This window comes from Sus scrofa, chromosome 13 (assembly GCF_000003025.6).
Source record: "Sus scrofa isolate TJ Tabasco breed Duroc chromosome 13, Sscrofa11.1, whole genome shotgun sequence".
NCBI classification, from domain to species: domain Eukaryota; kingdom Metazoa; phylum Chordata; class Mammalia; order Artiodactyla; family Suidae; genus Sus; species Sus scrofa.
The window spans coordinates 57,002,076-57,028,587 of NC_010455.5; the positions used below are offsets into that span (position 1 = coordinate 57,002,076).

General features: G+C 35.6%; 1 protein-coding gene across 25 annotated transcripts in view; it reads left to right on the plus strand.

The window, feature by feature from the left end:
- Positions 1-26,512, plus strand: part of CHL1 (cell adhesion molecule L1 like) — a 229,883-nt gene that overhangs the window by 197,767 nt on the left and 5,604 nt on the right. For 17 of the 25 annotated variants that reach the window (XM_021069242.1, XM_021069241.1, XM_021069255.1 and 14 more), the window contains 11 exons: positions 4,930-5,031; positions 5,217-5,414; positions 7,236-7,306; positions 13,200-13,422; positions 14,974-15,089; positions 15,225-15,429; positions 15,664-15,786; positions 18,867-19,046; positions 22,760-22,921; positions 24,130-24,261; positions 25,953-26,025. In XM_021069242.1, coding sequence (XP_020924901.1) covers positions 4,930-5,031; positions 5,217-5,414; positions 7,236-7,306; positions 13,200-13,422; positions 14,974-15,089; positions 15,225-15,429; positions 15,664-15,786; positions 18,867-19,046; positions 22,760-22,921; positions 24,130-24,261; positions 25,953-26,025 — 1,585 coding nt within the window. The remainder of the gene's footprint in view (positions 1-4,929; positions 5,032-5,216; positions 5,415-7,235; positions 7,307-13,199; positions 13,423-14,973; positions 15,090-15,224; positions 15,430-15,663; positions 15,787-18,866; positions 19,047-22,759; positions 22,922-24,129; positions 24,262-25,952; positions 26,026-26,512) is intronic. The other 8 variants (XM_021069258.1, XM_021069259.1, XM_021069261.1 and 5 more) reach the window with 1 other exon arrangement.

A 26,512-nucleotide genomic window follows, 5' to 3' on the forward strand; every position in this document is an offset into this window, starting at 1 on the left:
GGACTGAGGAATGGAGATGGAATAGCGTGGAGGAGTCAGGGTCGGGGTCCTGTGGAGGTTGCACGGTGGTCATGTTCTATACCCGAGGCCTAGACGGAGTTCCTAGGGTGCCAGGAAAGTGAGGGAGGAATTTCAAGGATTCTTTCAAGAAAGGTCCCTGATTTCTTTTTGTAATAATAATGCTAATTAGAAAACACCGTACACACTTCACTGGTGTACTCAATGCAATTACTCCTGCAGTCACCCATGTTTACAGCTCTTAGACCATCTGTTGGATATCTCTTCTAATTTCCCTTCCAGATTCACTCTCCACCAGCTCTCTGAATCTGGAAACCTGACCTGTGTGGACATCAATAAACCACTTACCCTCAAGCTTTCATTTGGTTCAGCCAGTGGGGAGCCCTGGCAGTAGAGGCGGTGGGCGGATGTGTTTTTCTAGATACTCCCTCCCTGCAGGGTGGCTATGTCCCTCTGCCAAAGTCATTGATTTTTTTTTTTTTAAATTCATTTTATTGAAGTATAGTTGACTTACAAAGTTGTGTTAGTTTCAGGTGTACAACAGAGTCAATCAGTGATATATACATATATCCATTTCTTTTCAGCTTCCTTTTCCTATGTGATTCTTTTCATATAGGTTATTGCACAGTATTGAATAAAATTACCCTGTGCTCTATTGTAGGTCCTTGTTGACTATCTATTTTATAGATAGTAGTGTGTCTATGTTAGTCCCTCCCCCCACCCACATTTCCTCCTTTGGTAACAATAAATTTGGTTTCAAAATCTTTGAGTCTGTTTCTGTTTTGTAAGTTCTTTTGCATCACAAAAAGAAGAGAACCAAAGAGGAACAAAGTCATTCATTCTTGCCAGGAGGCTTTCTCCACACAGTTCTCTTTGATGAGATTCTAGTAACTGCCCCGCCCCACCCCATCCAGACCTCTTGCTCCTGTCTTTTGAAAAAGCCTTTATTAAAAACTCTTTCAACTACCCTAAGTTGTGTGGACTGTCTATGCTCTGCTGGGACTCTGACAAAGACATTTTTATAGTTTTCTTTCATGATTCAGTGGGCCCCATTTAGTTTTTCTTTAGTTTGCTGGCAGTCCCTAGAAGTGTTTGGTTAGGTCTCAATGCCTTTGTCATATTGAAACTGACAATACTTATGACTTGAACCTAGCCAGAACCCAGATTGGGACTTCAACTCATGGTCTTTAAATTAGAATCACTCACCCAGTGTCTGGACTTACTGAGGTTCAGGTTCTTAGTGCTTCAGCACAGATGGATTTCAGCTAGAGACAAAGTAATAGGCAAGAAATAGATTTATTAAGGTAATATGCTTGTGAGAGATGCAAGCAGGCAGGCAAGGAGGCTCTGCCCTGAGGATTAGATGGGCTACATTTTTATAATCCAAGGGAAGTAGGGAGTAGGAAAAGACTTACTCCTCTTTCTTTAAGTAGAATCAGTCAGGCTTACATCATTAGCTCCCCCTTCCTGTCAGGTAAGGGAGTATTTGACCCTAAGAGGTCAAACTAGGACTGTCATGTTGCTTATTCAAATCAGCAGAAGGGGGAGTTCCCTTCATGGCTTAGCAGTTAATGAACAAGACTAGGAGCCATGAGGATGCGGATTTGATCCCTGGCCTCAGTGGGTTAAGGATATGGTGTTGCCATGAGCTGTGGTGTATGTCACAGATGCGGCTTGGATCCTGCGTTGCTGTGGCTGTGGCGTAGGCTGCAGCTGTAGCTCCAATTAGACCCCTAGCCTGGCAACTTCCACATGCCACGGGTGTGGCCTAAAAAAACAAAAAGACCTGTGTGACTATCCTACTCCACCCCATCAATATATCTAGATGAATTATTATTAACAAGCATTTGTATCTTTAACGCTCTGGTTGGTAACCACAGGTACAGACTGAGGAAAGAATTCCATCTCCATGAGGTAGGCTGGTTAAAAAAAGGTAAACAGGCTAGATCTCTGATAGTGAAGCAAATGGCCACTATATTTTAAGTGAGCTAAGCGACTACCACGTTTGAAGTGAAACAATTGCCATTATGTCTTAGGTAAAGCAAATGGCCACCATGTTGGGTTTCCTGGAAAAAGAGCCGTCCCCAGGTGGTAAAAGATATGGACTTGATTCAATAGAATGAAACTTTTAGGTGATATGTTTCACCACAGTATTTTCAGCTACCTCAGGGACTGTAAACAGAAAGGTTCAATCCTTGGTAATCATTCCAGTTGTAGTTCACCAGATAAAATAGTTTCTCCCATGCACAACAGTTTTAAGTGTCAGGATCCATGGGCATTGCTCCTGAGTATTTCAAGCAATGGCAAGGGGACGGGGCTCCCTACCCCTTGGTACCTACCATCTAAGTCTTGTGCCATTTATTATATGTCTTGTAACTAGGCTGTCATCTTCTAGATAACTTTAAATAAAAAGTAGCTATGATTAGAAATACTGTTTATTCATGAAGTAATTACCGTTTATTTTAGAAAGAAAATAAAACAGTAAACAAATATTCTGAGATGGGCTGCATTTTCTTAACCACTTCTTGGCTTTTACATTCTGATTTTTTAGGCCAGCCTCTGATTTTAAGAAGCATATCCCTGTAAGTGGCAGTAACAAATGACAAATCCATGCATAGTTTCTAAGAAGACTTTTTCCTGGGAAGCAATTTTTTAAAGCTTATGCTATACCGATTTCAATCAGAAGTTATTTTCAGAAGCCTTAGCAGAAACATTCTTTAAGAATATCAGACTTTTAGGTCTCAGTTGTGTGCCATCAGTTGTAGCTACATGTAATTCTCAGAAACAGCAAATTGTTTTAAATATGGAAAGGTGATTTTTAATTTTTAAGTTTATTGAAGTATAGATTATTTACAGTGTGTTAATTCCTACTGTATATTAAATTGACTCAGTTATACATGTGTATGTATCATTTTTCATATTCTTTTCCATTATGATTTGTTATGGAATATTGAATATAGTTCCCTGTACAGTAGGACCTGGTTTATACATTGTGTATGTAATAGTTTTCCTCTGCTAATCCCAAACTCCCAATACATCCCTCATCTACCCCTGTCCCCCTTGGCAACCCCAAGTTTGTCTTCTATGTCTGTGAGTCTCTTACTGTTTCATAGATACATTCATTTGTGTCCTATTTTAGATTCTACATATAAGTGATATCATACGTATTTTCTTTATCTTTCTGACTTGCTTAGTATGATAATCTCTAGTTCCATCCATGTTGCTATGAATGAATGGCATTATTTTGTTCTTTTTTTATGGCTGAGTGGTATTCCATTGCATATATATGCCACATCTTCTTTATCCATTCTTCTTTCGATGGACATATAGGTTGTTTCCATGTCTTGACTATTGTGAATAGTGCTGCTATGAACATAGGGGCACATGTGTCTTTTCAAATTAGAGTTTTTTTCCCCAGATATATGCCCAGAAGTGGCACTGCTGGATCACATGGCAACTGAAAAGGACAAATTTTTTTTTTTTCTTTTTAGGGCCACACTGCTGCACATGGAAGTTTCTAGGCTAGGGGTCGAATTGGAGCTGCATCTGCCTGCCTGTGCCACAGCTACAGAAACACAGTATCCGTGCCAGAAAGAGCAAATTTTAGTATCTGACACAACAGGCTGCATTGGTTGCTCCAAGAAACTTCAAAAATTAGTGGATTTAGGAAGTGCTGAAGAGAAACCCAAGTTCTCTGAGCTCAGCCTCAAGCCTGTTGAAGAAATAATTTCTTATTTAAGCCTCTACAGTTTGGACACAGTAACTGACTACATTTAAAAAAAAAAATGTTCTTTCCTGAATTGAAAGCAGTGCTTGTCAGTATCAATTTCCAACAGTTGTCAAATACTCAGTGGGAATGATAGTGTTTCCTACTTAGAGAAGAAAAAGCAAATAAGAAGGCTGTATTAGATATTACTTTCATTGTCTCCTCTGAGCAAAGATAAACATCCTTGAATATATGAGAATTTTGGAATTCTCAAATTTGGAAAGTAAGGATCATTAGAGATGAGTTTTTTCTTTTTTACTGTCGCTTTTATTTTTAAAGGACCAGAAATTTCCATGTATTTTAACACTCAATATTTGTCATTGCCTACTCAATTTTCTAGTCACAGCATTTACCAGGGCCATAACTTCCTCTTCCACTAAACTCCTTGCCTATTCTTCTTTAGAATGCCAGGCCAGCAGAGTATAAAATTTGCTAAAATATGCTGCTAATTCATTGTTATAAATTAAAAATCCAAAGCATGAAGAAAAGAAAGCCTGAGTTCATGTTTTCTGTTTTTCTGTAGTCTTAGGACCTAATTTTATTGCTCTGCTATAATTACATGCATGATTGGAGTGATGATATATTTTTCACCTGTTTAGTCACAAAACATTTATGTGCAAGGTACTGTGGGTAGTGCCAATATTAATAAAATATGGTTCCTACTCCTGAAGATCTGTTTTATCACATACAGGAGATGAGCCAGACATATAAATGAAGTTTATGAGCTGGAAGATACTGATCCACTTGATATAGTTCCTATTTTTCAAAATTCAGTTTTCCTAATATCTCCTGGGTACTTGTTCAGAAATGCGGGTTCCTGGGACCACCTCCTTCAACAAACCAGAGACAGAGCCCAGAAATCTTTGTTGTTCACAACCACTCCTAAAAGAGTTTTGATGCTGACGGTCAAGGATGGTCCCTTGGGAACTGGAATCAGAGTAGAGGGAGGTAATTCTTAGATTAGGGAATAGATGTGAAGGAGGCTGCATCTGAAATAGAACCAGAAGGACTGGTGAGATGTGGATAGCTGAGAGAAGACCAGGGTTCAAGGGAAAGGGGATTTGAAATGTGCCTGAGTAAGGAAATGGGATTGACAAAGGCCATGATGTGCTTTCTTCCTACCTTTATTTTTCATTATTAATTAGATGTTCCAGATCCACCAGAAAACCTTCAATTGTCTGAAAGACACAACAGGAGTGTTCGGCTGACGTGGGAGGCTGGAGATGACCACAATAGCAATATTAGCGGTAGGGAAAACTTTGGATAACTATGTTCTCCAGAGTCAAAATTAATATGAAAGCCATTGTTACCATCATGGGTAGATTATCTTATTAAAGCATCCTTTAAAAATTTTAATATTGTATATAAATCCAAGTATAACTTAAACATTCTCAATCTGTTCTAACTTGTTTTTCTATGCTTCTCCTGTCAGAATATATCGTAGAATTTGAAGGAAACAAAGAGGAACCTGGAAGGTGGGAGGAATTGGCTAGAGTCCCAGGAAAGGAAACAACAGCCACGTTATCTTTGGCTCCGTATGTGAGGTACCAGTTCAGGGTCATAGCCATGAATGAAGTAGGGAGAAGCCAACCTAGCCAGCCATCAGACCATCATGAAACACCCCCAGCAGGTATGTCAGTTCACACTTCAAGTTGCGAACAAAATAGTTGAGTTTGCCACATCTTTGAACATCTTTTTTTTTTTTTTTTAAATAAAGGGGTTGAAAACATCATATAGAATTTTAGATTTTTTCCAAAAGATAGCTTGAAAGCGTCTATCAACTAACAGTACAAGTAATAATAGCAAATATTCAGAGTACATCAGCCTCATAAGCAGTTCATACATGGGTGATAGCAGGAAATAACAGGGCACTAAACAAGCAAGCATTACTGTAACTTCTGATAGCTCAATATGGTGTTAAAATCAGATACCATGAAAGTACACTCTAAAGTGCAGTTCAGTATATGTAGAGAGAAAGTCAACTCTTCCCTTTATTTTTCTCCTCATGTCAGCTTTCTGGAATAAAACATTTGACATATGATAGGCAGCTTGTTAAATTTTCAGTGTATCTAAAGTCATTAATTTTATACATCTAGTGTATTTTTTGTATTTCAGTATCTAAATAGAATGATATCTAATATCTATGTAAATTCCCAAGTTGCATTTTTTTAAAAGTTCTCAAGAATGAGCTTGCTGTAGTCTGTATAGAAGTTGAAAAATAATATTGTAAGCATGAGACTTATATAATGTTAGAAACCATATAACTAAAGAATGTTAGTGCTGAAATTTGTATTTCTGAATTGAGTTTGGTTATCAATGTGGCCATGGCCTGGTGTTTATTTTTCCCCTGGGTGAAATAAATATGCTAGGATATAATTCCCTTTTTGGATTGCAAAAAGCAGGAAAGGGTAATAACTGAATCAGAAACTTGTATGATTTTAGCATAGGTTCAACTTGGTACTAAATTCTATACTTAGCCCTGTTTTAAAAAAATTGATCCATCTGAATGTATTTCATAGGAACATTACCTGCTGTTTCCTACTCGATGTCCCTAAAACTTGGCAGTTGAAGTTCATACACAAACTTTAATTGTGTTTATTTAGAGGCAAATATTCACAACAAACTTTCTAATAGTAAGTCTAATGGAAAAAGTAAAGCAGGTTTAAAACTAAAATGGATATTTAAACAGTTGGCTTAGGATTTTAAAGAGAAGATTTAAAATGAAGATATATGAAGTAAACCATCTACTTCTTGTTGAATAATAATTACATCACTCCACAAACATGATTTTACTCTTTTAAATAAAATGTATATTTGAAAGCTGCCTTGGAGTTCCCTTTGTGGCGCAGTGGAAACGAATCTGACTAGGAACCATGAGATTGTGGGTTCCATCCCTGGCCTCACTCAGTGGATTAAGGATCCAGCATTGCCTTGAGCTGTGGTGTAGGTCGCAGACGAGGCTCAGATCTGGTGTTGCTGTGGGTGTGTTGTAGGCCGGCAGCTGTAGCTCCGACTGGACCTCTAGCCTGGAACCCTCCATATCCTGCGGGTGCAGCCCTAAAAAGCCAAAAAAATAAAAAATAAAAAATAAATAAAAAAATAAGTAAAAGCTGCCTTATATGAAGTGGTAGATGTACTAACGAATCTCATTGTGGTAATCATTTTACAATATATGCATAGAAATACTTTATATATATTTGATACATACACATTATGAAATCATTATGTTGTATACCTTAACCTTACATGATGTTACATCAATTATATCTCAGCAAAGCTGGAAAAAAAAAACAACTGCTCTAAATCTTTTTATAAACTGGGCCAGATAGAAATAAATAAGTAGAATCAAAGTTATTTAAAAATCTGTTTTTCATGGGAGGAGGGATGAATGATGATTTATCTCTGGACTGAACAATGGGAAAAAGGAATTTTAATACTTAAAATTTTTCAGCTCCAGACAAGAATCCACAAAACATAAGGGTTCAAGCTTCTCAACCCAAGGAAATGATAATCAAATGGGAGGTGAGGATTCTTTAATGTGTTATTTATTACCTTTGTGTTCTTTTAATTTTTTTAGGTCTGAATGCTAAGTATAATGATAAAATGATATGTTTAAGAACAAATGAATAAGATTTGTATATTTTATAAATATATTTCATTTGTGTATTTTAAAGATTACTGTGATAATATTGTGAAATAGTGTTTAACAGTGGTAGAAAACTTAAGGACGATTCACAGGTTGATTTCCCATTCTAATCTATTACCAAAAGTTTACAGCTCCTAATATTTTTATAGAATAAATCCTCTCCCATTTAAAGAAATGAATCCTCTCCCATTTAAAGAAATACTAAAAATATTTCACCAAATTTTGGTATATTGGCTAATAAAGATTTTACATATCAAAAGGATGAGTCCCAAGGAATAGTCACTACTTCTTAAGCACTATTAGGCATTTTGTATACTCATTTCAAATTCTGAGAACAGTGTAGTCAAGAGAGCATCTTTAATACTGTGTTTTAGATACAGAAACTGTTTTTTATTTTATTTTATTTTATTTATTTATTTATTTATTTATTTATTTGTCTTTTGTCTTTCTAGGGCTGCACCCACAGCATATAGGAGCTTCCCAGGCTAGGGGTCCAATCAGAGCTACAGCTGCTGGACTATGCCACAGCCACAGCAATGTGGGATCCGAGCCACGTCTGTGACCTACAGCACAGCTCATGGCAACCTGGATCCTCAACCCACTGAGTGAGGCCAGGGATCGAACCCGCAACCTCATGGTTACTAGTTGAGTTCGTTAAACACTGAGCCACTATGGGAACTCCCAGAGACTGCTTTTTAAAATTTTATTTTTATTAGCGTATAGCTGATTTACAGTGCTGTGTCAGTTTCTACTGTACAGTAAAGTGACCCAGTCGTATGTATATGTATATTCTTTTTTTTCATATAATCTTCCATCATGTTCTGTCTCAAGAGATTGGATCGATTTCCCTGTGCTACACAGTAGGACCTCATTGCTTATCCATTCTAACTATAATGGTTTGTATCTACTATTAGATACAACTCCCCATCCATCCCACTGAGGACCAGGCTGATTGATAAACCTTCTCATCACCACATGCATATAAATCAACAGTGATAAGATTTAAACATGAATATCTTTGGACTTCAAATTCTTATTCTCTTTTTATATATCTCTATTAAAAGTTATTAAAGCAGTCATTCCTCTTTGAATTTGACATAAAATTTTATACCTGCACAGATGATTTTTTGTGTCATTTCTAAATTTCTTCTGTAATAGTGTAAACTTTTTTCCTCTCTACTATTTTAACATATTTCATGAAAAAGTATTCTAATTTACTTGAAAGGAGATTATCATTTAATAATTCTGATTAATAGTAGGTTTCCAACATTGAATTAGTTGAATGTTACAATGTACATTGGAATATGTTAATTTATTTCTGCTCCTCATTCCAGATGTGATTTTTGGGAAGAATTTTAGATATGTAAATTTTGATTTCATTTTTTCTTTGTCATAGCTTGGTCTTATAACATTGCCTATCCCTGCAAAATATGTGGTCAACATTTTTATGTCAAAACAATCCTTTATTCCCATTTCAGTGAAATTGTTTTGCAAATTTAAAATTTGAAAAAGTAATGCATAGAAACTAAATATATTCAAGATAATTATTGTTTTCTTGAATTTGTGGCCATAAATAGCTGCTACTACACTGTCCTGATGACTACTTAATTTAGAATCTTAAATTATGTTAGTATCGTATTCCCTTTGAGTATCTGTCATATCCTTTTTTGAGTTCCATGGAATTTTCCACAAGATAGATGATACAACAGGTTGGATGACAATAATAATGTGTATTTATCAGGTCAGTTCCTCAGAGAAGTATACCATGTTCCACTAACATGAGCTCATTAATCCTCACTACTGGGAGTTCCCATTATGGCTTAGTGGGTTAGACACCCGACTGGTGTCCATGCGGATACTGGTTCAATCCCAGGCCTTGCTAAGTGGGTTAAGGATCTGGTGTTGCCGTGAGGTGTGGTATAGGTTGTAGATGTGGCCTGAAGTGCTTGTTGCTCTGTCTGTGGTGTAGGCTGGCAGTTGCAGCTCCAATTGGACCCCTAGCCTGGGAACTTCCATATACTGCACCTGGGGCCCCAAAACAAAACAAACAAACAAAACCCTCACCATCCTCTATGGGGGAAGGGTGGGGGTGAAGGAGCTTCAGTGGCCCACCATATCAGCATTACATTTCACGTAGACAAGCTGGTACCAGCAATTTAAAGATCTTACCCAGATGCCATGCCCTAGATCAGTAAGGGAAAGAGCAGGAATCTTCAGTCCTTCTTACTGATCATCTTATTCATAAATCACCTTTTTTCCCCCCTCAGAAGATGTATAAGGCTGATTACAAATGCTGTCTTCTTGGAAGAGTGGAATTAAACCATGAAAGTATTTACAATTTGTCTTTGAAGAGTAAATTACATGTAATTTAGTAATTAATTGACCAGAGGAGGGAAGCAGTCAGAAAGATTTGGAACTATATTGACAATTTCATTCATAATATAATACATTCATAATATATTCCACTCTGTTTATCACATACAACTTTGAAATATCAGTGATCTAATAACTATATAAGCACAGACAGTGAAGTTTAAGAACGTTTATTCATTGGTTATTGTTTTGCTTGGATTATCCTACAAAAAAGAGTTAGTGCCCAGACATTGTAAAACAACTATACTTGTATAAAAAATTAAAAAAAAGAGTTAGATGCCGAATGTTTCCCAAGACAACAAGCAGACAATGTGAATGTATTACCAGATCCCCTCTAAAGACTGACTTATAGAACAATTCCTGTCTACAAGGTAATGATTAGAGAAAAGCAGTTTATTCTTTTTAAAAAAGTTTATCTTTCACAAAAGGATTAAATAGGAACAAACTAGTCCCTAATTTTTATTTTTTCTTTTTAGCATTACATGTGTTTAAAAATAATATGAAGTCCTTGGTTTATATATGGCAGTTAAAAAAATAGTCTTATTCTTCCAGAATGTATAATCTCATTGAAGAGACAGATAATAAGCAAATACTTGAGAAATAAAATAATACCATTTAATGAAAAATTCAGTGGAGGAAAATAATATATAAGTAGGTTATTAATAAATGTGCATTTATTCATTGAACGGGTAAAACTTATAGTCAAGAATGAATTTCAATTTATTTAGCTAATGTTCTCTTTTATGTGAATTATTTCTATAAATTTGTCACATTAAATACTAAAGACAAATTAAAAATAATGTATTAAATTCCAACTTAATAGAATTAGTCTTTTACTTAGCATTATCTTCTAAAATTCATTTTTCATGTATTAGGTAGGTCATGACTCACCCATATATTTTGTTCAAAAATGATAGTATCCTATCCCTCAAAACAGAAAAAAAAGAGCCCACTGCAACATGGTTAAATAATTATATCATGATAACATTTACTTAACTTTTCTCTTTGTTCTTAAGTGTAAATATATTTGTTAAATTTGAACTTCAATAAAATGGCCAATTTCTAATCTCATGGACTCCAAAAAATAAACATAACAAATAAAAACCCAACTCACTCATGTTTGGGAAATAGGAACTTTAATTCTCTGATTCTGTGATCACAGCCAAGTTGTTTCACTCCTAAAGGACCTAGGACTTATTATTTCCGCTGCAAGTCTAATAAGAAAATCCCCTGGCTTTAAAACGAATTCAGGCAGTACAGAAAATCTGTCTAGTTGCTAGATCAGTCACTATAACCTTGCTTTGTTGATAGTTCTCTTTGAAAATACAATGGAAGTATAGTTTTTGCCTAGAAGATTATACACAGTAAGTTTTTCTAACAATGTCATAGCTTCTCAGATCCTTAGAAGGGCACCCAGGGACCCCTCAGAGAGTTGCCTATACATGAAGGGAAGAAACTCTTTTACAGAGATTGCTTCCTCTGGAGATGCTTCAGGAAGGCAAGGAAGGGTGGGTGGTCTCTCCCCACCACCCACATCCCTGGATCCTTCTTGGTCCTCTGGTCTCTTCTCTCTTTTGGGCACCTGAGAATTTGTTGAGGTTTTATTGTCCACTGTCTGAAAGCCAAGTACAATGTATTCTTGTGGCTTATTCAGGAGTCTTGGCACCAAGGAAGCTAGCAATTTAGATAAGATTTTTCTTTTTTTTTTTTTTTTTTTTTTTTTTTTTTAAAAATTTTTTTTTTTTTTTTTTTTTTTTTTTTTTTTTTTTTTGTCTTTTTTGCTATTTCTTGGACCGCTCCCGCGGCATATGGAGGTTCCCAGGCTAGGGGTCTAATCGGAGCTGTAGCTACTGGCCTACGCCAGAGCCACAGCAACGTGGGATCCGAGCCGTGTCTGCAACCTACACCACAGCTCACGGCAACGCCGGATCGTTAACCCACTGAGCAAGGGCAGGGACCGAACCCACAACCTCATGGTTCCTAGTCGGATTCGTTAACCACTGCGCCACGACGGGAACTCCAGATTTTTCTTAATAAGTGTTACCTATGGTGGCACAGTTTGTTTTAAAATATTCCAGCCAGCTTTGTCACATGTAACTATTTTTCCTGAAGCAAAACATGTAAATTGAATAATAGCATGTGTATACATTTATTGTCAGTGAGGACTGAGGAAATTGTAATTCCAGATTGCAGTAAGGAACAAAAATCTGTGGCCTAATTTATCTGGGCAGTGCTAAAGCCTCTGGGGAATTTACATCAACACAAGAGTAAAAAATATCCTGGGGCAAAGCTTTAAATGCAAAATATAAACAATGACTATGAAAATCTCAGAAGGTTTCTGTTGTGGTATTTTTTTCCTCCTATTGAATTTAAGTATTCGCCCTGGAATAAGCATAGACTTGACATTATTTTACTGATAAGAGTGCTATACTTTCAACTTAGTTCCATCCAATCCCTCTAATAAGTATTTTTGTAAATTAGATTGAGTCAAGAAATATCGCAAATTCCTTAATAACACTGTATATTATTGAATAACTTGCATATACAGACAAAATTACCACTTATATAAGTGACTCATAATCTAGGACTAAAATCACATTTTTATGTATTCTATATAACTGATGTATTTAAATTGACATTCTGACTTTTGTGATATTAAACAGGAGGCTCAAATCATAACGTTTTTGAATGAAAGTATTATTCAATTAAAAACCAGAGTGGAAATAACCAATTTTCTGTATGAAAAATTCCTCCATTAAATGTTCCTCTATGGCAAAGTAAAATGGAGGGTGGGGAGCACTTTCTCTGAAAAGAAGTAGAACGATCAAGGAGGAATTGTTGGGGAGTTATTTTATTATAGAGAGAGAGGAGCTACATCTTCTGGGTTACTAATGTATAAAGATGCATATTACCCCCAAATATTTACTTACTCTCTTCTTGGAAGGAAGATGGAGGAGGATGGATGTAGTCAGGAGGAAATGGTTCTGAATCAAAAGTCATGGAAAATTCCTGTTTACACACAGGGAATTCATGACCATGTCCTTTTTATTTCTGCCAGTTTTTTGAAAGTGCAAAGAATAGAATATAAAACAAAATGTAAACAAAAGCTAAAACTCTGTGGAATTTCTTAGTAAATTCTTTAATATATGAACAGGTAGACCATCACAAGGACATAATCCAAGCATCTAAACTATGGACTTCTTACTACTTGGGGAATGAGGGAATAATTCTCAAGCTTAAGCATAATGAATGAGGAAAATTTTCACAAACATTTCCAAACCAAAGACTGAATATCTCCCAGGAAACGATCTTTTTGTTGCAGTGATACTTATGCCTCTTAGGGGTGGCTTCTCTGTCTCTGTGGTCACACAGGATGAGTCTTGCCTTCTCTTTTAGCCTTTGAAACCCATGGAGCAGAATGGACCAGGACTGGAGTACAGAGTGACCTGGAAGCCACAGGGAGCCCTAGTAGAGTGGGAGGAAGAAACAGTCACAAACCACACTCTGCGGGTGATGACACCTGCTGTCTATGCTCCATATGATGTCCAAGTTCAAGCCATTAATCATCTGGGCTCTGCCCCTGACCCTCAGTCAGTGGTTCTTTATTCTGGAGAAGACTGTAAGTGATGCACCTGAAACTCCAAGCCCTTCGAGAGAAGTTTCTCTCAATATATAGTACTTCTGTTGGTAAACCTTTTTGAACAACTAGTGCGTGATGATCTACTTGGTGTGTGAGAGAAAAAGACGTACAACACACAGTTTTTACTTTAAGGTTGAGTGCAGGACAGTTGATCAGGCTAGAATGGTAAGGAAGGATGTTGAGAGGTTTAATTGTAGTCATTTTCCCAATAAAGCTATTTCTCTATTGAGAGTTAAAGACCTGCAATTCAATGAATACAATTTAGCAGCCTAAATGTCTTAAAATTTTTAATTATATCTGCCCTTACTTGTTAAAGATTTGCTAACCACTGCTGCTGCCATGTTCTGGCTTCAGTTGCATGTCTAGATCCTTCCTTACATAGATGAAGTGCAGACCCAGATTTGTATGCAGAATTACACACAGAATTTTGAGATACTGGTGGTAGGATATTATCATTAAATGCTTACGCCATCATAACACCTGCAAATAAATTATTAGAAAAAGGAAAGACTGGAGTTCCTGTCGTGGCGCAGTGGTTAATGAATCCAACTAGGAACCATGAGGTTGCAGGTTCGATCCCTGGACTTGCTCAGTGGGTTAACGATCCGGCATTGCTGTGAGCTGTGGTGTAGGTCGCAGATGCAGCTTGGATCCCGCATTGCTGTGGCTCTGGCGTAGGCTGGTGGTTACAGGTCGGATTAGACTCCTAGCCTGGGAACCTCCATATGCCGCGGGAGCAGCCCTAGAAAAGGCAAAAAGACAAAAAAAAAAAAAAAAAAAAGAAAAAGAAAAAAAAAGGAAAGACTGCATTTCAAATCAAAGCACACAGTAGGAGTTATTCTCATTGTTCTTACAGTGTTCAAAGTAATATTTTGATTATTCTTACAGTATCCAAAGTAATATTTTGATTGGAAAATAAAGTCAAGAATGTGAAACAACTAGTGCCTTAATTACCTACTACCTCAAGTCTCATCATACAGGACTTATCACTGTGAACTAGAATATGAGTCTTGACTGCTGTGGGTTTGGCTTATTCCTCTGTAGTTAGCTCCCCTAGAGAATGGAGATAATGATACACTTTGTAGGGCTATTCTAAGGATTATGCGAGCCAGTCCTGGACAGGCCCTTAGAATAGTGTCTGACACTTAGAATATGCTCAATTAATGTTAGGTCTTGTCATTAATATTAATCAAACTCCCAAGTAGTTTTAGTTATACTATTAGTCTAGTACATGTATTTCCAAAGGCAAGATGCCCACTGAAGATTTCACTGGCCACTGTTTTCAGTTATAAGCCCACACTGTATCCCTCTGGAGAGGGGCTTTTCTCAGTGTGGTACAGGTTCTCCTTTTCTGTAGAAACCTCTTTGAGCCCTGAAACTCTTCTGTATTGAGAACCTCTCTTGGTTCCATATGATTTGAGAAAAGTGATTTCTTCAGATGGAAACAAAAGAAAGATCACCTTTTGAAAAGAGTTCTAATAATTATGTTTTGAGATCATTGAAAGATAATCATTCTTCTATCCTTACCAGATCCTGATACAGCTCCAGTGATCCATGGGGTGGATGTTATAAATAGCACATTAGTTAAAGTTACCTGGTCAACAATTCCAAAGGAAAGAGTCCATGGACATCTGAAAGGATATCAGGTTTTTATCCTAGATTTTCTTCTCATTGTTGAATTAATATCTTTCCTGTAAACAAAAAGTGATTTCAAAAGGAGCCAAATGAGAATCTGGCACCATGGCTGATATGTTAAAGAATTCTAATTTTCATTGCTGCAGGTAAACTGGTGGAAAACAAAAAGTCTGCTGGATGGAAGAACACATCCCAAAGAAGTAAACGTTCTGAGATTTTCAGGACAAAGAAACTATGGAATGGTCCCTTCTCTAGATGCTTTTAGTGAATTTCATTTAACAGTCTTAGCCTTTAATTCCAAAGGAGCTGGTCCAGAAAGTGAGCCTTATGTATTTCACACACCAGAAGGAGGTGAGAGAATAACAATGTAAAATAAATGTCCAGGTTATAAGTAAACAACAATTAAAAATAACACATTAAATTAAGGAGTTAGCTTCACAATTTCTCAATGGCCAAAACATTTTCTCTCTTATGAGTAGTTAATTAATTTGTATGTCGTAGGAGTTAGCTTCCCAATTTCTATGAAAAACTGTAATCTAATTTTTTTTAAGGACATTTACCGATTTATGCTTACATGTTTTCTAGTACCTGAACAACCAACTTTTCTCAAGGTCATCAAAGTTGATAAAGACACTGCCACTTTATCCTGGGGACTACCTAAGAAATTGAATGGAAACTTAACTGGCTATCTTTTACAGTACCAGATAAGTAAGTACAAATTTGAATTAGATTTACCTGTAGTGTTTTATTTTTCAGTTGAATATTTGGTTTACTATGCTGAGAATCTAATGATCATTGTTTGTAGGCTGGCACACTTCCTTATAGCAGAGAGGTCTGTAAACTGGCTTACAGACCAAATCCAGGCCACTGCCTGTTTTTATAAAGAAAGTTTTATTGGAACACAGCTTTGTCCGCTCAAAGTTGGATATAGGTGCTTTCTCACAACAATGGCAGAGAAGTTGCAACAGAGATTGCATGGCCCACGAAGTCTAAAATATTTACAGTCTAGTCCTTTTCAGAAAGGTTTACTAATTCCTGTTTTAGAAGAGAAGCAATAATATTTATAAGAGACCTTGAGAATTAGGAAATATGCAGAGAAAAGGCTTAGTAAATGATGTAGTGAAGATTCAAAACACACAACTTCCACACTACACTGCCTCTTATTTCTCTGATACATGTTTCCAATTTCAACCCTGCATATATATATTTGTGGGGGGCGGGGGCTGTTTGGCCATACCCATGGCAGGTGGAAGGTGCCAGGCAAGGGATTTAACCCACACTGGAGCTGCAAACTGTGCCTCAGCTGTGGCAATTCTGGATCCTTAACCAGCTGTGCCACAAAGGAACTTCCATCAACCCTGAACATCTTTGTATTTGTAGAATACTCAATTGAAAGCCCACTGTTACAGTCATGTGATATTGAGAGAACTAAAGAGTTGTCTGTGGACCATTCCCCAGAATAGGCTCTCCTCATATGCTGCTGTGACATTAGGTTGAAAACAACATGTTTAGATGAAATAAGGTCCTTTCTAATCCTCATACGTACCATCTTTGGTAGTTTGCAAAGCTAAGTATTATCTCAAAATGGAAATTAGGAGAATGAACTCAGAAAAATTTTAAACGTTGGGAACATGAATACCTAAAGAACCCAAAATACCAGGACTACAGCAACCCAGTCTGCACTGCCTGCAAAAGCCAAGTAGATCCATAGCCTTGATAATAGCAATCCAGGTCAGGTACCAGCCTTAGCTTCTGATAGCCTATTCTGAGTTGGGTACCTGTGATTAAGCAGATAAGGGTATAATACCAACAGAGGTAGAATTTTAGCATTTTTGAGTATTTACTAGGATCAGTACATACTAAAGTCTCTTCCTGCATTTGTTCATTAAAACAGGAAATCTATGAGATATGTACTGTCACTACTTTATGGATGAGAGAATTGAAGCTTGTGGAGCACACTTACATAGAGTTATGCAGTAAAATAAGCGTTAGACAAGGATTCAGACCCAGCTCATAATCTATATATAATTGATCTATGTATAATATTAAGTTTATTTTAAAATCATATTCTTGGAATGAACGAAAAAGCTGAAATTCTAACAATTGCAGTGATTAATACTTGGTATGCGGCTTTTTAAAATAATTGTATACTTTGCTCTCTATAAATAATAACTTAAATAGGGCAATGATTTATCTCTTTTTATTGCTATCATATGTTCAGAATAGTTAATTGTGTATATGAGAGCTCATATATATTTGATTAAATTCTTACATTGATTGAGATAGTTTTTCAATTGACTTAGTGGTATTTTAAGTAATTCCCTTAAATAATCTACAAATAGTGACAATTTTACTTCCTTCCACAGTTTGGCTCTTTGGTTTGTTTTTCATTTTCATTCATCTAATTGCATTATATAGAATAATGAAGGCACTTTTCAGTAAATTATTTTTTATGGCCAAGAGGATTTACTCTTGTCTTGTTCTTAACCACTAATGGCTGCCCAACCGTGGACATACTATTTCATCTCTTGGACTATTGCTATGGTAATCTTACAGTCCTTTGTGCTCTTGCACAAATATCATGATCCTGTTATGCTGAACATTATTTGAAAGGCACCATTTAAATAATCTTTTTCCCTTTGGGCTTTACATGGTACTTAGTATATGGTAGTATTTAAAAACATAATTTATCAGTTTATTGAGTCCACATATCTGAGTGTTTTTTGGTGCTATATATTAAATCAGAAACTATACAAGATGCACATAAACCATTATCCAAATTATTCCACTAAAAGAAGATTAAAGGGTACTTAAGGATACAAGGAAAATATAATAGTGGGAGAAGGGTCATCATTTTTAATAGGTATGGTAAAGCTGAAGTGATTGGCTTCATAGTGATTAAGTAAGAACATGGGCTCTGGAGTTAAAAGGCTGTGGTTTGGATTTAAATTCCACTTTGTCAGTTACTGGCTCTAGATCTAGGCAAGGTAGTTAATCTTGATAGGTCTTAATTTTCCCATGTATAATACATCCTAATAATTTTATGTGCCTCAAAGAATTAAGTGAGTTGATGGCTCTGAATAAGTAAGATAGGGGCTTGCATACTGCAAGCATATATAGAAGCAAAGATAAAAGACAAAATAACTTGAATTTTTTAACTCATTGAATTTTATTTAATTTATAGTTGTACAGCCATCATCTTAACCCAGTTTTACAGCATTTCCATCCCAAACCCCCAGCCCATCCCTCCCCTCACATCCCGTCTCCTTTAGTTACCATAAATTTTTCAAGGTGCTGAGTCAGTTTCTGTTTAGCAAATAAGTTCATTGTATCTTTTTTAAAGATTCTACATATAAATGATAGCATGTGCTGTTTGTGTCTCACTGTCTGACTAACTTCACTTAGCATGATAATTTCTAGGTCCATACCATGTTGCTGCAAATGCCATTATTTCATTCACTTTTATGACTGAGTAATATGCCATTGTGTATATGTACCACATCTTCTTTATCCACTCTTCTGTTGATGGACATTTAGATTGCTTCCATATCTTGGATATTGTAAATAGTGTTGCAATGAACATTGGGGTACATATATCTTTTCAAGTCATGGTTTTCTCTGGATAGATGTCCAGGAGTGGGATTGCTGGATCAAATGGTAATTCTATTTTTAGTTTCTTGAGGACTCTCCATACTGTTTTCCATAGTGGTTGCACCAATTTATATTCCCAACTTGAATTTTTAAGACTATGAAATTTAAGACATTAATATTCATGTTTATTTCTTTAGTAAATGACACATATGAGATTGGAGAACTAAATGATATCAACATTACAACTCTGTCAAAGCCCAGCTGGCGTCTCTCAAACCTCAATGCAACTACCAAGTACAAATTCTACTTGAGGGCTTGCACTTCAAAGGGCTGTGGAAAACCAATCACTGAGGAAAGCTCTACATTAGGAGAAGGGAGTAAGTACAGATGGTTTCTGCATGTTGTGCTTTAAACTGCTTTGAAAGGAATGAACCATGCTAGTCATTTTAAGTTAGAAATAATTGTGATTTCAATTTGTGTGACCTTTTGTTTTCCACTGTCATAGAGAATTTGTCTTGTTTCTAAAGTTCACATTGACTCAATTTATGGGTTTCTACACAATAGCCATCAGACTATAGCCTTAGTGTCCATAAGGTCAGGAACTATAATTTTACTTAATTAAAATAGGGGGATCTAAGGTTAAAAGTTATTCATAAGGTTAGTAGAGGAATATTTTTCTTTTAGAAATGTTACCACACAGGAAAATACCTGCCTCTTGCCCTGGTAGACATTTTGCAACACTGATCTAATAGATTTCATGTCTATGTCTTAAATCATAGGTACATTGATTCATATAGCAATTTTATAGTCTGCTGGTTGATGCCAAATAACTAGATTGAAAATATCTCATAAATCTGATTTCATTTGTACAATTCACCTAATTCAATTTCATTTTTCTATTTTTTCCAACTCAAACCATTTTCCCTTCCCAAATTATTTCTCCAGTTATGATTTTAGAAGTATTTTTACTAAGCATACTATGATATCAGTAGGGCATCAGGAAAGAATTGAGAAGGTAGAACAAGAAAGGAAAATGAATTAGAGGAACTGATGTAGACATTAACATGTTTAAAAAGAGGGCCTTGTATAGAATTCCAGTTGATCAGACCTAGAGGGAAATTCTGAGGAAGGCCAGAGGAAATAGAGAAAATCAGGGAGATACATCAAAGTCACATATGTATCATTTACTGTATGTCCACTGTTCTGGATGTTTTCCAAAATTTTTTTGATTATCCACTGATTCTACCTTTCATCTAAAGAGAAAATAGTAATGAAGAAAATTGAATCATCTGTCATTTACAAAGGGTGTATATTGAAATGTATTTAAGTTGCTGAATCACTATAAAATCTGTGTTATGTGGATGGTTATGTCATGACCCTTATTGTCAGGTTGTTTCTCTCTCTTATTGTTCATACTGGAGGTAAATAATGAAGAGCTTATGTTTTCTTCAGACTCCCTAAATATTCAAAATTCCCTTTTATGGGGAAAAATATATATATGCAGATAGTTTCTCCCAAGAAACCCACTAATTGTTCCCAAGGATGAATTAGATATCAATTGAAATGATGGAGATTCGAAACTCTCTGGTGGCTAAAAAGTCCTTATTTCTCAAGAGTTCAAACAAATATAAAGTGTTCAACACAAAGAAAATAACTCAGAAGAGTAGTTATCTAAATATGCAACTTCTGTACCTTCTAAAATAAACGGCATGGAGAGGTTTGCAGGTTTGTTTGAACTAATCCCATGCTTGCCAGTTTGCAGCATAAAGAAAAAAATACTCACAATGTCACTTTACAATAGTTACACATTCTAGTATACATGGAAATACTTTAAAATTTTGTACTTAGTTGCATTTACATTTTTTTATAGTGTAGCTATACAATGTTGTGCCAATTTCTGCTGTATAGAGAAGTGACCCAGTCAAACATATATACATATATACATTTCCTTTCTTATCCTCCATCATAGTCTGTCTCAAGAGACTGGATATAGTTCCCTGTGCTACACAGCAGGACCTCATTGCTTATCCATTCTAAATGTAATAGTTTGCATTAACTAACCCCATATTCCCTTTCCATCTCACTCCCTCTCTCCCTTACCCTTTTAACCACAAGTCTATTCTTTATATCTGTGAGTCTGTGTTGTTTTGTAGGTAGATTCATCTGTGCCATATTTTAGATTCCAGATATAAATGATATATGATATTTGTCTTTCTTTCTGACTTATTTCACTTAGTACAAGACCCTAGTTGCATCCATGTTGCTACAAATGGCATTATTTTGTTTTTATGGCTGAATTGTATTCCATTTGTATATATGTACCACATCTTCTTAATCCATTCATCTGTTGATAGACATGTCTTAGCTGTTGTGAATTTAGCTTAGTTGCATTTATTTTTGATAAATTGTTTTTAGAGGGTAGAAAATGCTATTCGTGTGGTCTTATAAATGATTCTACATCTTTTCTGTAAATTAAAGATAAAACCAATATACTTATAGCCTATTTTTCTCACTCTTAAGTGTCATAATTTGAAAACGTTTCTTACTAGTATGTTTGTGCTCTTTTTCAGGATTCTGCATTTTCAGCTACTGTCCCCTTCCCAGTTGACAATGTTTCTCTTCTATAGGCCTGTCTTGCCATATTTACAGGAAAGAAACTGTAATCTGTTTTCCCATTGGATTCTAGCATGACCTTTGAAAAAAGAAAAAAAATACATATATTTTTCCACTGAGGACATCCACTTTGATAGCACTAAATATTTTTAAAATAACTTTTATGTAAATTGGAGTCTATTTCTGTATATTTTTCTTTGCTCTGTGTAGATAGTACATTTTAAGGTCATCTGGCATTAAATCAGATGGGATTTGATACACAAGTTTTTTTTTTTTTTTATCATTTCCTAGTTGTTTGATTTTCAGGTGGTTCACATTTTATAATCTAAGTAGGGGTGAATATGGAGCTAATCAGAAATATTATTTTTTGTTTCATTACTGGTTTGACTAAACACTTGCTTTGCTCTACTTTTCAAAAGCTTATGCTACTTACTGTTATACTAAAGTTTCTGTTTTTCAAAGCCAAAATTATTTGCATTCTGTTTCAGTGCTGCTCAATCTTAAAGGGTTTGCTCAATTAAAATAATGACCTTATTTGTCCCATGGTGCCATTTTTTAGAAAAATGGTATCATTGTGTTATCAACTATATAATCAATTTATATTCTGTGGTAATAAGTTACAACTAAATTTTAATGTGTGATACATTCTCATCTAAAATATTTTCATAACCCCTAATTTTCTCAATATAGAGTATATTTGATTTTCAATATTAATTGTTAACATTTTCTGATTTACATTTAGTAAGATGAGCAAAACCAGGGCTCAAAAGCAAAAATATTTTAAATATTTTGTTGCAATATCAGAAATGAAATGTATATTTGAATTACACTTGAATCATATTTTTTGCTACTATGATAGTCTAAAATATATTGGCATGATCATGTTGCTTTTTTGAAAAGTGTAAATTTTTCATGATACTTTCAAAATTTCGATGCATTTCATTTAAATGTATCTATAAACCTGTAGTTTCACATAGCTTGTTTATACATATTTCAAATATTTAATATATGAACATATGATGCTATTCCAATAGTATTTATGAGGACAACCAAGGCAAAAAGAAGTAACACAGGATTAAGATTATAATGCCATATGCTTTCAGTCATAGGCCAAAACAGCCATACTCAGTTCCTGCTGGGTTTGTGAAAGTCCAGATTGCACAAAACGATGTGGCATAATTTTTCAAAGTGTGCTTTTAAATTATTCATGTGACCAGGTAGATTTATAATATCACTTCATCAGTATGTGTGTCATCTTAAGAGGACATACATTAGTTTCATTTCATTTACTCTATTTCAGCATATTCAAAAAGAAAATCTTGAAGTGTTGATTTTCTTGATCTTCTGATAATTGAAAAACTGAGAAGAATGCTACAGATGGCTCTCGTATTCGTCTCAGATAACAGTACTTTTTTTACCTTTAATTTCCTATTTTTCAAGGATGACAATTCATATAATTTAACTGTACATTTCTTAGGTAAAAGTGTCGGGAAGATATCAGAAGGAGTAAATCTTACTCAAAAGATTCACCCAGTAGAGGCAATTGAGCCGGGAGCTGAACATATAGTTCGCCTATTGACTAAGAACTGGGTTGATAACAATAGCATTTTTGAAGATGTAATTGAGACAAGAGGGAGAGGTGAGAAATGAGATTCTATTTGGAGCCATCTTAGACAATAAATCTTTGTTCTGTAGATTATTGAATTTTATATACTTCCTATATTAAAAATAAATATATGAAATACATTAGCTGTAAAAGCAATAGTTTCAATTGATTTGGTCATGGCATTTTATTTTGTCTTTTGTCTTTTTAGGGCCACACCATGCAAATGGAGGTTCCCAGGTTCGGGGTCAGATCTGAGGTGTAGCTTCCGGTCTAGGCCACAGCCACAGCAAGGCAGGATCAGAGCCATGTCAGCAACCTACACCACAGATCATGGCAATGCCAGATCCTTAACCCACTGAGCAAAGCCAGGGATCAAACGTAGGTCCTCATGGATGCTAGTCAGTTTCATTTCTGCTAAGCCATGGCTGGAACTCTGGCACAGCATTTTAAAATTATCAAAATGAAAAATGTTTCACCAGTATCCAACTTATTATTCCTTATGGTTTTTACCAGAGTAGTTGTCTGAAAATGTCTGCTACTAACACATGTTAATAACATAAACTAAGAAGAAAAACAAAAATAAAAACTCCGGAATCGCTATAGCCATCTGCATGTAACCAAGGCAGCTTGTGCTTTTGCTTGCCTGCTGCTGTGACTATATTTAACTTGATCTATCTCTGCTCTTTACCTATGGTTTTCTTCCTGAGAATCAAATATATTTGAGGTGACCCTTTCTAAATAATAAATAAATGATTTATCGATATTCTTCCAATGAAATATCTCTCATATCACATTCCCTTTAGGGTCACTCAATGGAAAAATAAAATTGATGCTATTTTGTGCCTTTATTTATTTATTTATTTTTTAAATTTTTTTTGTCTTTTTTTTTTTGCTATTTCTTTGGGCCGCTCTCGCGGCATATGGAGGTTCCCAGGCTAGGGGTCGAATCAGAGCTGTAGCCACTGGCCTATGCCAGAGCCACAGAAACACGGGATCCGAGACGCGTCTGCAACCTACACCACAGCTCACGGCAACGCCGGATCATTAACCCACTGAGCAAGGGCAGGGACTGAACCCGCAACCTCATGGTTCCTAGTCGGATTCGTTAACCACTGTGCCACGATGGGAACTCCTATTTTGTATCTTTAAAAATGATGTTTAATTTCCCCCAAAGGGGCATAACTCCAAAAAAAAAAAAAAAACTTACTAGTTTCAAGGTGTGACTTCTCTTTGTACCACAGAATATGCTGGGTTGTATGATGACATCTCCACTCAAGGCTGGTTTATTGGATTGATGTGTGCGATTGCTCTTCTCACACTAATACTGTTAACTGTTTGCTTTGTGAAGAGGAACAAAGGTGGAAAGTACTCAGGTAAAGTCGTTTCTTAATATGACTTTGGTTTTAATTTAGTAAATTCTGATTTCTAAGAGGTCTTCTTCAGAGACATTTTTGATTTTTTTAAAATTACACATTTAAGTCATTTATATTAGCAGCACATTGAGAGGAAAAAAAAACTTACCGAAGGGAATATGTATAATCTAGAATATTATCTCCAGGTTGTTACTTCTTTTCTAGTTTCCAGCACATATAGGCTCTTCTGAGGCAAGTAAATACTTCCAAGCTTCTATTTTGATCTCTAAAATATCACAAATGTTAGGAAGACCTATTTACTGAATCACACACAAATATTTTAATGTTTTAAGAAGAAAGACTGATTTATAGAATGCCTCTCTGCATGTTCATGACCCAGAGATTTTTTGCAGTGGTACTGTCTAATAGTACTGGCTCCAGTAGTCAACTGTGTTAGACTTGACCACTGCTGGGAAAGCATTTCTTAATACCATGACATATATAAATATACTTCCTCTTGAATTAATGGTACATAAAATACAAAAACCATCCTAGTTAATATAATGTTTGGCTTTGATTTCAATTTCCAAATTTATCTTATTCATATATACGTATTATGTTGTTGTCATTGTTACTATTATTGTTCAGTATTCATGATGCTTTGATACAGGGAGTTCCCCTCATGGATGAGTGGTAACTAACCTTATTTGGATCCATGAGGATGTGGGTTCAATCCCTGGCCTTGCTCAGTGGGTTAGGGATCTGGCATTGCTGTGGCTGTGGTGTAGGCTGGCAGCTGTAGCTCTGATTTGACCCCTAGCTTGGGAAATTCGATATGCCACACCTGAGGACCCAAAAAGAAAAAAAGATTTAGATCCCAGTGCTTTAGTTTGTTGATGTTCAAATAAGTGTGGAAATGTTTATTGGCTTATGATTCATCCAGCAAATACTTTTTTTGGGAACCCATTATGAATATCAAACAGTAAAATGAATTATTTCTAATTTTTTTGTAAAGTTACATAAAAACATTTGCAAATAGAGATACCACTTTTTTCTTTTGAAGTATGTATTATTATGAATTATATTTTTTTATGAATTAGATTTGCAATGACTAATGAATGCTTGAGGTAGTTAACTGAAAACTTCAAAAGGTGCCACGAAGAGATTTTAGTTTGAGGTTTCCTAGTGGAGTGAAGCAAAAGCTTCCATGTCCTGTACCCCACTATTCAGAATAAATCTAATTTAGTCTATGTCATTATAGATCTGAATATTCTGATTATTGAGGCAATTTTGAAGAGAGAGAGAAAACACAAATAATTGGCTTTGTAATTTACTTTAATGACATAAATCTGCTATCAGCCAATGACATGTTCACAAAGTTTAGGATAGCAAAATGTATAGGTAGTAATTTCTTTTATTAAGAGACCGTAAGTTTAATGCTTACAGTAAGATGTGCTATGAACATAATACTAAATAATTGCATGTAGATCTGCAGCATGCTATAATTCTGATAACAAATAAGGACAACCCAGAACATCCTTTTTCTTTTTTTTGTTTGAACAAATAGCAGATGGGTGATAGGTACAACCCACCCAAAAACTTAACTCACTAGTATCAAAAATTTGATCATTGATCTCTTCATTGATTATCCATCTTCAACATCACTGTCTTTAAAAATTACATGTATTACTTTCCCCTCTCTATTTTTTCAGTGAAAGAAAAGGAAGATCTGCATCCAGATCCAGAAGTTCAGTCAGTGAAAGATGAAACCTTTGGTGAATACAGGTAAACATTTTGTTCTTTTAAAAAATGTAATCACAATACGTATTTATCAGATGATAAGCTTAAAGGACGTTTTGTAAAAGAAGGGCCTCCTTAAGTGATAGCAACCCAATTTCTGTGTGTGGAGGTGGGAGTGTAACTGCTATCTAGGTAGAAATGTGTCCTAGGACACTTTTCTTGAATGGTGTTATGCAAAAGACACTGTTTTTGTTGAGATTGAATGGAGTAGCTCAAACATCTTGAGCTCATTCCTCATGTTTGGCCATGATGAACCCAGGTTGTATTCAGTTTACTTCCATAAACATGTATTCTGTGTGCCTACAAAGTGACTAAGTCACAAAGCATGTCTGCAAGATGAACCAAGTCTGCAAAGGAGGGAAAAAAAAAAAAAAAAAGATCTCTATGCAAATAACTGTAATTGGAGTCGGAGAGTGGAAAAGGGAGCAACTCTTGCTGCCTGACCGGGCTTCTGGTAAGAGTTCATCCCAAG